This window comes from Canis lupus, chromosome 5, assembly GCF_048164855.1.
Source record: "Canis lupus baileyi chromosome 5, mCanLup2.hap1, whole genome shotgun sequence".
NCBI lineage: Eukaryota > Metazoa > Chordata > Mammalia > Carnivora > Canidae > Canis > Canis lupus.
Window position 1 is genome coordinate 68962020 of NC_132842.1, and position 12649 is coordinate 68974668.

Here is a 12649-nt window from a genome sequence, read left to right on the forward strand (position 1 = left end):
GGCAAGCATTATCATGGGCAGGAGCTAGAAGGGTCCATCGCAGCCCAGCTGCCTTCTCTAAACCCAGCATGGGGCAAGGTAGAGAGATGAGATGAGTTTCTTGCTTAGTAGCTCCTGTGTTCCAGGCCTTGTGTTGGGCAGCCACACAATCACTCAACTCAGTGAATCCTCACACAGCCATAAGGTAGGTCCCATTAGGATATCCATTCTCCAGATGAAGAGACTGAAACTTTGGACACTTCACTCATCCATCCTATACATATGACACATATCACACCACACACTATTCTGGATATTAGAGACATAGCAGTGAGCAAAATAGGCCAAAATTCCTGTCCTCATGATCTTACATCATAGGGAGAGAAAAAATGAAAGTAAATAAGTAAAATTCATAGTTCATTAGATAAGGATAAAAGAGGAGGAAGGGAGCTAGGGGATGTTGAGGTAGGATAGAGATTTCAGGTAAAGGGCCCAATAAGAAGACCTCACTGAGAAGGAAGCATAGAAGTAAATGCCTGGAGGAAGAAGGAGAGCGATCCATACAGATTTCTGAGTGTTCCTGGCAGTGGAGATAGCAAGTGTAAAGGCCCTGAGGCAGGAGAAAGCCTGGCATGTTCAAGGATTGGTGAGGAAGCCAGTGTGGCTAGAGTGGAAGAGAGTGGAGGTGAGGTTAGGGAGGTAGCAGTGACCAGACCCTGAGGGCCTACAGACCAGTGTGAGAACTTTAGGATTTCATGCCGAGTGAGATGGGAGCCATAGGATGGTCTGGGGGGACATGCAGTGCCATAAACTTAAGTTCCTCAAGGCTCGTTCTCGCTGCGGGGTTAAGGACAGACTGAAGGGGATGAAAGGTGGAGACTGGGACACTGGTTAGGAGGTTACCACAATACTCCAGGTGAGCGATGGTGGCTTAGAGCAGGGTGCTGGCTGTGGAGGTAGAGAGAAGTTATCAGATTTAGGGTAAACTTTGAAGGGAGAGCCAACAGGATTTGCTAATGAATTGGATCTCAGGTGTGAGAGAAAGAAGACAAGGAAGCTACAATGATTTGAGCCGAGGTGCCTAGAAGGACAGAGCTGTAAGCACATGAGGTCTGCAATACCGATGAGATGTCTAAGTGCTGGTGCCGAGAAGGCAGGCAGAATGACAAGTGCCATACAGGACAAGGGTCAGGGCTGGCAGAGTCAGCACGTGGATAGTATTTAATGAGTCAGGATTAGATCACCTAGGAAGCAAGAGAAGAAAGACAGGGCTACTCTAAACTTTAGAGCCCTGGGGCACTCCCAGAAGGTAGAGACAGGAGGGAGACCCAGCCAAGGGGACTGGGAAGGAGCAGCTAGAGAAGTGGGAGGGAAACCCGGTATGGCCTGGAAACCAAGTAGGGAGAGTGGCTGATGGCAGCAATGGCCACTGAGCCAGGTGGAAGGGCCCAGAACTGACTGTTCTCCAGCACCATGGAGGTCTTTGATGACAGGAGCTTTGGCCAAGTCACAGGGGTGTAAGCCAGAGAGGGGGCCATCCAAGAACGAATGGGAGACAGTGAGTGGAGACAGTGCTTTCTATTTCTAAGACAGGTGTTTTATTTAAGGGAGGGAAAGAGAATGTGGCAGAGGCTATTAAAGGTAGAAGAAGTAACAGCCTATCTGCAGGTGATGGGAAAGGCCCAGTGGAAGGAGGGCAAAACTGAGGGTGAAAGGCAGAGAGAGTTGCCGGGGGTGAGGGTGGGGGGACAGCCAGCAGTGGCGTCTGCAGCTGCCTCTGCTGGGGGACAGCCAGCAGTGGCATCTGCAGCTGCCTCTGCTGGGAACCCAGAGGGGGGAGAAGAAACGGGCAGGGGTGGGAGCTTGAGAATTCTCTTCTGATGGCCTCCCCTTTCCCAGTGAGATAGGAAGCAGGGTCGTCAGCTGAGAGGAGGATGGGCAAGAGGAGGTTTGCAGAGAGAGAGAAGGTCTAATCAGGTTTCTAGTGGCATGAGTAGATCTTGGGACCTGAAATCATACAACCTACAAAGGCACCATGTCCTTTAAGGTGAGACAAGGACATAAAGGTGATGTCTCCCTAAGAAGTAGGCACTCTTATTATCCTCATTTTTTCGGTTGAGGAAACAGGCACAGAACTGTTAGGAACTTGTCCTGTTCCTGATCACAGCCTATCAGTGGTACAGCCAGGATTTACACTCGGACCTATCAGACCCCAGAGCCTGTGCCCGTACCTACTAAGCCAACCAGGCATTCTCTGGCCTCATATTAACCCAGGAAAGCTGCATGGGAGACTGAGGCTCAGAAAGACTCACTGATTTCCCATAGTCACACAGCAGCCAGAGCTCTGTCCCCATGTCTGCATTCCTTCTTTCCATCTATAGACATTGAAAGTCCCTCAGGGGATTTTCAGGGGTCAGGAGAAACAGATGCACAAACAGATCCTGAGAGCCCAGCGGGACAAGCTATGACGAGGGACTAACACAGTGCTGTGGAAGCCCCGAGGGGGAAGCAGGAGGCTCTGGATGGGGCAGGGGAGTGGCCAGGGGAAGCACTGAACGGACCGATGTTTGAACCAAGCACTGAAGGCTGAGGCTTTTGCCACTTGGGGAAGGGTGGGGCCTGGTGGGGCCTCCAGACTGTCCCTAGCGTGGGGAACTGCAGCGGCAAAGACAGTGCGGAGTGCAGGAGCATGACTGGTCCCAGGATGTCATGATTGGGCCTCCCAGGCAGGGATGGAGAGGGGCTGAAGACATCACTGAGGGTGTGAATGCTGGATGGAGATGGGGCTCCCCGTAGGCCGCTGAACATCACTACCAATTTCCCAGAAGTGAAGGGACAGCTTCTTTTACTCTTTTTTTTTTTTTTTTTTTTTGCTTCTTTTACTCTTACTCTTCCATCTGGATCTGTGTCCTCGTTTCCAGGAGGGGCAGTATTTTGCCGGGGGCGGGCGGGGGGGGCTCGGGGCTGTCCTCTTGGGGTACTCCTAGCCTCTGTGCACTCCTAGACTTGGAGGGACCATCACCCTGGGACCCAGCAGGGTGAGGGCAACATGTAGGTGAAGCAGAATAACCCAGGGAGGCAAGGAGCACGTCCCTAGCTACTGACTCAGGAAAGCCCCTCAGGCAGATGGTCTCAGGAGCTTTCTCTGTCTCAGCGGCCACCTGCTGCATCCTTGTCACAGCTCAGAGAGGCACTCCAGGCACCTTGGGCTGACAGGCAAGACCCTGTAAGACCTGGGCACTGCCATTCTCTCATTCTCTACCTGTCTCCCCATAATACTGAGCCACACTGAACCGTCTTCAGGCCTTAAATGAGCTGTACTCTCCCTCCTCCACTTTCACACATGCTGCTTCCTTTGCCCAGAACCCTCTACACAAACTTCAGTCTTTGATGACTAACTCCTACTCCCTTCCCATCTTAGTTTATAAACACCTCCTCTGAGAAGCCTTCCTGGATTTCTTCACGTAGTCCTGGGCTTTCCTGGTTGCACTGCTTTGTCAACATCTGTGTAGCTGTGTGTCTCACTAGACCATGAGCTCTAAGACGTCGGGCCTGGGTCTAATTCATCACTGTATACCCTTAGCAGCCCCAACAGTAAATGTTTGTTGATAAGTAAAGAAATGAGTAAGTCCTAGTCTCAGCTCTGCCACTAGAATAGTGCCAAAAAGGAGGTACTCGGCCAATATTTTTTAATGAATTTGCCACACATCCTTGAACAAGTCAGTTTCTCCTCTGAGCCTCTGTATGAGCACACGGATGTGGGAACTTGCTGGTTGCCTCAGGGCAGGATTTCCCGCTGTCAGCACTATTGACCTTTGCAGCTGAATAATTCCTTGTCTTAGGGGGCTGTCCTGTGCATGGTAGGGTGTTCAGCAGCATTCCCAACTAGATGCCCCCCTCCCCAGTTTTGACAACCAAAAATGTTCCCAGATATTCCCTGATGACCCCTGTGAGGCCAATCGCCTCAGTTAAGAACCACTGGCCCAGAGAAAATTCTGTGGAAGAGGGGCTGAGGGAGCAGTAGTGTGTGCCCTGAGCATCCTGCCAAGGACCGTGGTCCCTGGGGAGTTCAGAGAACAGTGACCTGGTTAGCCAGGCCCCTTGCTTTGTCTGTAGGGCCTGTGAAGTCACTCTAGTTCCTCTGCCAGCACCAGGGCCCTTTATGTCCAGATGGGAGGGGCAGGTGCCCCCAGGGACCTAGCCCATGAATTCCAGCAGTTTCCTGCTGTGCAGCTTCCAGCTCAGGCTTCCTATTGGGTCACCTGAGAACTCCATTTAGCACTCGTCATTCCCCTTTGCTTTGAAACCTCCACTCTCCACCACCACCCACCCTCTGTCCCACCCTTCATCTGACATTGAAAACCCTCCTCCAACGGCCTGGCCTGATTGTTCCTGCTCCCCAGCACAAACTTCCTCCCCACCTAGACCAGGTGGCTCCTGCTCAGAGGACACGAGACACTGCCTCCCCTGGGCTGCTCGCTCCTCCTCCTGCTCCCCTGAACCCAATCATTTTGGCTTCCAGTGTGTTCATTGCCTGGCTATGTGGCCCAGGGCAAATCACTGCCCTCTCTGAGCCAATTTTCTCCTCTAAAACAGGGATGGGGAAGATGTGATTTATCTCCCAGGGTAGGTATAAGAATGAAATAAAATTATCTATTTGTGATAATAATCCTGGAACTTAGTACATGATACCTGTTTATTATTATGCTCATGACTCATCCAGTGGTTCCTCAGTCTTGCTGAGCAGGCTTTCTGGGGCCACATAAAGGAAAGGGGAAGGAAAGACCTTAGCTCGAATTCCAACTGTACTTCTACCCCAAGGGGCAGCTCGAGTAGGCCACTTAACTCTGAGAAGCCTCAGTTTCCTCTTCTGACAAATGATATGGTAATCTGCACTCCTGGGGATGCTGCGGTTTCCGCAGGAGCTAGTGGATATGAATGTGTTTCTCAAATGCCAGCACGATGCCGATGCCACAGAGGGCCTAAATAGGTGGGAAGCCCAAGGCAGCAGATTTTGTAAGAGCCTGGCTAGAGGAAACGGCTGGTGGTATCTCCTGACCCATCAGGCTTCTGAAGGGTTTAGCCATTGTCCTTGGGATATTTTCCTTTCTTTTCTTTTCCTTTTTCTTTTCTTTTCTTTTCTTTTCTTTTCTTTTTTTTTTTTTTTAATTCACGAGAGACGCACAGAGAGAGGCAGAGACATAGGCAGAGGGAGAAGCAGGCTCCTTGCAGGGAGCTGGTTGCAGCACTCGATCTCCAGACCCTGGGATCACACCCTGAGCCAAAGGCAGATGCTCAACCACTGAGCCACTGTCCTTGGGAACAGAGAGGTACCAGCCACCCGCTGCCCGGCAATGGTGCTGGCCTAGGGGTTTCTCTGCTGCCTGGGCCATGTGGTGTGTGGTTGACGATGGCCAGAAGACTTTTCCTGGGGCCTCCACAGTTCCACGTCTCCACCCCCATGCCCCTGACCTCAGGGTCTCAGGCTTACATGGACGGACAAAATACCTGGAGACCAGATGAGGTGCCCCAATATCTGCTTTTGTTTTTATAAAACAGTGTTTCAGGACCTAGGAAAGAGCTCTGACCTGTAACACAGTGATCCCCGGGGGACTGCTTTGTTTCGCTGGAGCCTGGCATCTCTGCCAAGGATACAGGATGGGTGGAGATTGCCTTTCCCCAGCCAGGGCCGACATCTCAGTGGGGGGAAAAGGTGTTGCCATGCCCCCTTCTGGGTCTCTCTCTGGTCTGAAAGGCTGTTCCTCTGGCCGGCGCTAGCCTCAGGAAGGGTGGAAAGGAGGCTTTGGAAGACAGAACCTGTTCTGATGAGATGGGAGACCTTGGAGGTGGACCCCAAGGTCCACCCCTCGAGGTGTAAAAGCCTCTTAAGAAACAGGACACACACACACACACACACACACACACACACACACACACACAAAAGAAACAGGACACACCCTGTGCCTCATAAGAACACCGACCCCAGTCCCCCGCACCCCCGCGGTCTGGCCCAGCACCCCGTTCCAGGGCCCACCCCCTCGCCCCGCCTCCACCGCCAGCACTGCCCAATGCACGGCAGACCCCGCCCCCAAGCCCACCCAATGAGTGGTGGACCCTGCCCTCACCCAGTCCCCTGGGCGTCAAAGCAGGGAGGGGCCACGCCCAGGAGCTGGCTCCCCGTGCTCTCCGGACTTCCTCTACCGCAGGCTCGGCTCGGTGGGCCCAATCTCAGAGCCACTGAGAGCCCACTTGGCTGCCTCCCCGCGCATCGGTAGGCCTGGAAGTGGCCACACATTGGGCCCAAGGGTCTGGACCTGAGCCCTCCGGCCTGTGTGCTGGTATCTGCCTCCACCCCCCCCACCCCCCCCCCCACCCCCCCACCCCCCCCAGTCCCCACCTTCCACGCCCCTGTCCTTCGGGCCTGGCTGCAGTTTCTGCCTGTTGCCGACCTCCTCAATCACCCTGAGCACCCCAGGCTCCCGTGGCACTCAGAACTGCTGCTGCCCACACCTTGGCTTTGTGCCCGCTCTGCCCCTTTTGCTAGAGCCGCCTGAGTGTGACCCACATTCCACAGCCAGTAGGAGTGGCCCATCTGTGTCTAATTAGATTCTTCTTCCTTCCCCAGCCTCCCCTTCGCACACACTTCCTACACCTCCCTCCACCTCTCACCTCCCGACCCCACCGTGGGAGGCATGTGGGAATTCCCACATGCCATGTGGCAGGAGCTTCTGGTTCCGCCACGCCGACAACACAGTTGAACACTCATCCACTGATCCCATGCCTTCCTGCTCATGGCTCCCCCTCTTCCCTGTCCCTGGATAGAGAGTTGTGTTTCCATTGACCCCTCTATTCACAGGGCTAATTGTTTCCATTCAGCGCTCTGCATTCTAAGAACAGGAAAGAAGAATGTAAAATGCAAAACTGAATTTACTCCTAACAGGGCTCATGGAAGGAGCTTGATAGAAGTCAACGGTCAGCATCGTTAGTGGATGTGTGAACGGGAGCATAGTTCGGAACCTGGCTGTTGCTCCCTGTTGGGGACAGTTGCCACCATGTAGGTGTTTTATTTCTGGGCACACATGCAGCCAACAGAGGTGGTAGAAGTAGGGGGTAATGCTCCAGCCAGTGTAAGCATGCTTCTGCACCCCCGGAGGAGGAAAGCACCAGAGAGCAGCATGAAGATATTTTTTGCTCCTATAGGAACTGGTGGCAGGATTCTATTTCTTCATCCTTCTTTGCCTGTCTTGCTCTGGCCTGGAAATGGTCATCCAGGCTCAGGAGGGCCACTTTCAGGTCCTTCCATCTTCTGGCTGAGCATCAGCTCCCTTACCACAAAGAGAATAAACAGAGACTCTGAAAGCCAGACCTGCTAAGCCAGTGTGGCCAGCCCAGAGCCGGGTGACCTAGCCTGTGCAGCCTGCCCAAGAGCAACACAAACAGGGTTAAGTTTAATTTGGTAAGCCTTTCTGGAAACCTTTACCATGCCTGGCTCTGTGCTGGGCACTGGACACAGAAAGGAGAACCTGGTTGTATGGTACATAGCCCTTGGCCTCCTGGTGCAAATGGGCATAAGCTGTGGGCACAGGAGACTATAACCTGTATATAATCAGGAGGGGACACGAAGTTAAGGAATTTCGGAAAAAAGAGTGAGCACACCTGCTGGGCAACTAAGAAGCCTTCCCAGAGGATGGGTCCTGGAGTGGAGCTGTGTGCCAGGGTGATTACAACAAGCAGAGAGGAGTCAGTAGAGAAACAGTCCAAGTGATGGCTTTGGGGCTGGGTGCCATGAGGCAGCATCATGTGATGGGGAGGCAGGAGGTGAGGGATGGGGTCAGATTGCACATGGCCTTGATTAGCTGTCACTCTGCCATTGGCTTCTGCGTGACCTGAGATTAGTCACCTCTCCTCTCTGGGTCTCATTTTCCCCACCTATTGAGTGGAAGAGTTGGCTCAGAATCAATGGCTTTCAGCTTTTTCAGACCTGTCACCTACATTTCATAACAAATAATGGGTGATGTCTCAAGGATAATATAATCTTTTCACAATTTCATTATATATTTATATATACTTGAATATATAATATATATTTACATATGTGTGTGTGTGTGTGTACTTGAACTTGTATATACCCATACACCCATGATAGTATAAAAGAAAAATAGAAGGAAATGATTTATAATAAAATGTTGCACATGTCAATAGGTACTCACTATAGCCACGTTGGAAAACATGATGAAGTAGTCAGGTGCTCACACCATAGATAAAACTCCATTCTGCCTCCAGTGTGGTCCGAAACAAGCAGATTATATGAGTCAGTGGCATTTTTCTTAGAGATGTATTCCCAAAAAGTGAACAATTCTCAGTGAAGTCCCAAACAAAACAAATTCAGTCTCCCCTGTTTCCATGGTAGTAGTGTTCTAAAATATTCAGTATATTATATCCTATTTATACATGAAATGGAGTTAAGTTGTAATTTTAGGTCATTACAGAAAACATTTTTGAGTGGTTGAGCATTTGAAAATTTATGGGTGGCAAGAGTGTCATGAGACTGCCCTGTCATTTCATTCAGGGCATTTAGATGCATGGATCCCACCTATTGAGAACACACACCCCCATAAATTTCCTCATTCCCACTCCAGGGTGATTACCAGCCCTTGGATAATCTTTAAGCTCTCCCAGCTTTGAAGTCCCCTAATTCTAGATTTCGTTATGGTTTATTCAACAAATTTGTGGGGTGCCCACTATGTTCCTTGCTCAAGGCAGTCACAGCTCCTGCTCCTCAGCAGCCAGGTTTTTTTTTTTTTCTTTTAAAAATTTTATTTATTCATGAGAGACAGAGAGAGAGAAGCAGAGACACAGGCAGAGGGAGAAGCAGGCTCCATGTAGGGAGCCCGATGTGGGACTCGATCCCAGGTCTCTAGGATCATGACCCAGGCCGAAGGCAGGCGCTAAACTGCCGCTGAGCCACCCAGAGATCCCCCCCCCTTTTTTTTTTTAACATTTTATTTATTTATTCATGAGATACACAGAGAGAGAGAGGCAGAGACCTAGGCAGGGGGAGAAGCAGGCTCCCTGCAGAGCCCGAAGTGGGACTGGATCCTGGGACTCCGGGATCACACCCTGAGCCAAAGGCAGACGCTCAACCCCTGAGCCACCCAGGCGTCCCTGCAGCCAGGTTTAAATCTGGAAGGACCTTAGCCATGACCCTTCCATATTACAGAGGAGGAAGCTGAGGACCAGACAGGGCAGGCTTGCATTCAGCATCACACAGCCTCCCAGGGACCCAGGGGAGCCCGGCCCTCAGGGAGGACCGCAGAGCAGGTCCACAGCCTTCTCTCCACTCATCTTCTCTCCCTGCTCCGTCCGCTGCAGTGCCCGCTGCCCTGACCCTGGACCCGGGCACTGCCCACCAGCGCCTGATCCTGTCCGACGACTGCACCATCGTGGCCTACGGCAACCTGCATCCACAGCCGCTGCAGGACTCGCCGAAGCGCTTTGACGTGGAGGTGTCAGTGCTGGGCTCCGAGGCCTTCAGCAGCGGCGTCCACTACTGGGAGGTGGTGGTGGCGGAGAAGACCCAGTGGGTGATCGGGCTGGCCCACGAGGCGGCCAGCCGCAAGGGCAGCATCCAGATCCAGCCCAGCCGGGGCTTCTACTGCATCGTCATGCACGACGGCAACCAGTACAGCGCCTGCACTGAGCCCTGGACCCGGCTCAACGTCCGCGACAAGCTCGACAAGGTGGGCGTGTTCCTGGACTATGATCAAGGCCTGCTCATCTTCTACAACGCTGACGACATGTCCTGGCTCTACACCTTCCGCGAGAAGTTTCCGGGCAAGCTCTGCTCCTACTTCAGCCCCGGGCAGAGCCACGCTAACGGCAAGAACGTGCAGCCGTTGAGGATCAATACGGTCCGCATCTAGGGCGGCAGAGGGCGCCCCCAGATGCCACCTGGGCCACAGCCACCAGCAAGAGCGCTGCCCAGGGGACGAGAGGCCTGGACTCCGGTCAAGCGTGGCCACCGCGAGGTCTCAGATCGCTTGTTTACCCTTCAGCCTCCATTTCCCTGTCTGTAAAATGGACGTTGTGCTCCATGATTCCTAAACTCTATCAGCATTGATGTCCTGTAGTTCTGAACTTGATGGGGAGGCAGCTTTGGTCCAAGAATGTGATGTGGCTTCTCCTCAGGGCAGCCCCCGCCCAGCCCTCACCCCATCCTCTCAGGGGCAGGGGGACCACCTCCCTGTGTCTCCCTCCTGCCCGCATGCCCTAATCTCAGGATGTGTCAGAGTTGCCAGCAGCTGGCAGCCTGAAAGATACACAGGAACCCTCTCATGCTCCCAGGTCTCAGACTTGCCCCTCACTAAGCCATGGGCCATTTTACCCTTGACCCCAGCCCATGATGGATGCAGGCAGTAGCGGGTCTTAGGGTTGTCTGAGAACTACCTCTTCTACCTCCAGACCAAGAGCTTTATGGTTCCTGTTTTTCCCACTGACCTGTAGGTAGAGACAATGCTGTGGCCTGTGGGAGGCACCCGGTCACTGAGCCCACATGTTACAGTCACTGTGCCACCCCCTTCCAGCCCACGCAGGTCTAAAAGCAGGATGACAGCACGCCCTGAGGCTAATGCAGAGACCAGTAGCCTAAAGGCAGCTGCAGGAAAGCATCACTGGGTGACGGAAGTCCCCAGAAGCTTGGATAAGGGTCCAGGCAGGTCTCTGTGACCAGGCTAGGATGCGGAGAGGCTGCAGGGAATGGTGTTTCAGTCAGGACCGGAGCTCTGGGGCAGGCTGTTGGCCGGGACCTCCCATCAGGCTTGGCATCCGTTTCTGTTAGGATCCTGTTTCAGATAACAAGAGCTGCTTTAGCTAGTTTAATTAGGCAGGATTTATTATCACATCCCTGATGGCTTTGCAAAATCATTGGAAGGACTGCAGGAGCAGACTCTGCTGAATTTCCAGGAATAACTCCCAGTCACCAGATACATCATGTCTGTCCTGGTCAGAAACACTGCTCCTATCTGCAGTAAGCCACTGCATCAGGAAGCTGCTGACTGCAGAGCTGTGCTCCCTCCACTTCTGGCCAGGCCAGCAAATGGATGTCCTGAGGCATCTCTCCCACTCAATTTAATTCCCAAATCCAAATCTGGATGAGGGGCACTGTTGGAGAAAAAGAAATATGACCCAGGACTTTGGCTGTAAGGGTATCTGGGAAATTATTCTTCTTTCCAGCCCCAGCCACATAGAAAGGGCCTAGAAGGAAGTTAGAGTGAGTGCTGAACAAGCCTGTGCACAGGGGTTCACCTCGGGGTCTTGGCTTTGAAGCAGCAGAGCCTCCAGATGTCCTGCTCCGTGGCTCTGTCCTTTCCCAGGGGTGACAGCCCCGAGAGGTGGATCTGCAGGAGCGGCTGAAATGTCTCAAGCCTCGGCTTTGCTTTCTAGTCCTGGAGCCTAGATTCTGAAGCTCATGGGGTCCCTGATCACCCTTACCCCAAAGGAACCAGACTAGGTGAACTTGGGGGGCTCCCCTCACAACTACTGCCCATTAGCATCCTTCTTGGGCAGGAGAAATCCTCAATCTCATCCCGCCCCTTCATCTACCAGAATCTGGGCCACCCCCAGCTGTATTTTTATTTTAAATGTTACCCATTTTGTGAGTTATGATGAATTTGTATTAAATTAAAGTTACAGAATGTCAGTGGTCAGTTCCATTCATTTTGAGAAAGGCCCACCTCTTCCATCCCAGGCAGGATACGTATATTAACATGGCTGATCTGCAAAGCAACCCTACTGGGTACGTAGTATTATGCCCATTTTACAGAGGTAGAAAATGAGGTTCAGAGAGAAGATGTGACATGCCCAGAGTCCCATGTCCCATGCTGGAAAGTGGCAAAGTTTGGATTAGAACTGGGTTCTAAAGCGAGCACTTACATCACAACTTACTAGTCAGGGAAGACTGGTAGTCTGCCTGGAGGAGGGGTTAGTGGTAGCCTTAGGAGTAAAGGGGAGCTCATGAGACAGTGTCATGGTCTCCTGAATTCCACAAACCTGGGCTTGAACCCAGACTCCATTACTGTATGACTTTAGAGAAATGGCTTAACCTCTCTGGGCCTTGGTTTTTCCACATGGAAAATGGGAATAATAACTCCCATCTCATGATTTACTGGTAAGCTGCAAAGTGCTATGCATTTAGGGAGCTCGCTTACTCCAGCTACTCTCACTCCAGCTGCCTCCCAGACTCAGTGCCCTAAGAAATCTGACCCTAAGGAGTATATCTTCTTCTTTATGCCTTGCAGAGGGTATCTACGTTAGCCAGTAATGTCCCCAGGTCTGCTGTAAAGAAGGAGGTCCACCCTACCTCTGACTAGCTGGGAAGGAGTCTGGCCAGGAGTCAGGCAGGGCCAAGAATATGGACAGATGAGCTGTGCACACTGTAAGTGACAAGGCCCTGGGGCCCCACAGCTGTGCAGTGCAGCAATCTGGGGAACAGGAGACCTGAGCTTTGTCTTAGTTCTGGGATGACTCTTTCTGGACCCTGAGGCCTCCCTCCTCAGTTTCCTTACCTGCAAATGAGGGAGACCATATTGGACGCTTCAGGTGGATCTTCACTTATACCTGGAGCTAAGGAGAGCAGAGAGGGAGCCACCACAGTCATTAAATTGTTCGAGTT

At 52.3% G+C, this 12649-nt stretch overlaps 1 protein-coding gene across 2 annotated transcripts in view; it reads left to right on the plus strand.

Moving 5' to 3' along the window:
• The window catches only part of TRIM62 (tripartite motif containing 62), a 31466-nt gene extending 19789 nt beyond the window's left edge, over nt 1-11677 (plus strand). For both annotated transcript variants that reach the window (XM_072827171.1, XM_072827172.1), the window contains exon 6: nt 9352-11677. In XM_072827171.1, the coding sequence (XP_072683272.1) occupies nt 9352-9902 (551 nt within the window). In that variant the 3' untranslated portion in view covers nt 9903-11677. The remainder of the gene's footprint in view (nt 1-9351) is intronic.
• Nucleotides 11678-12649: the final 972 nt, after the last annotated feature.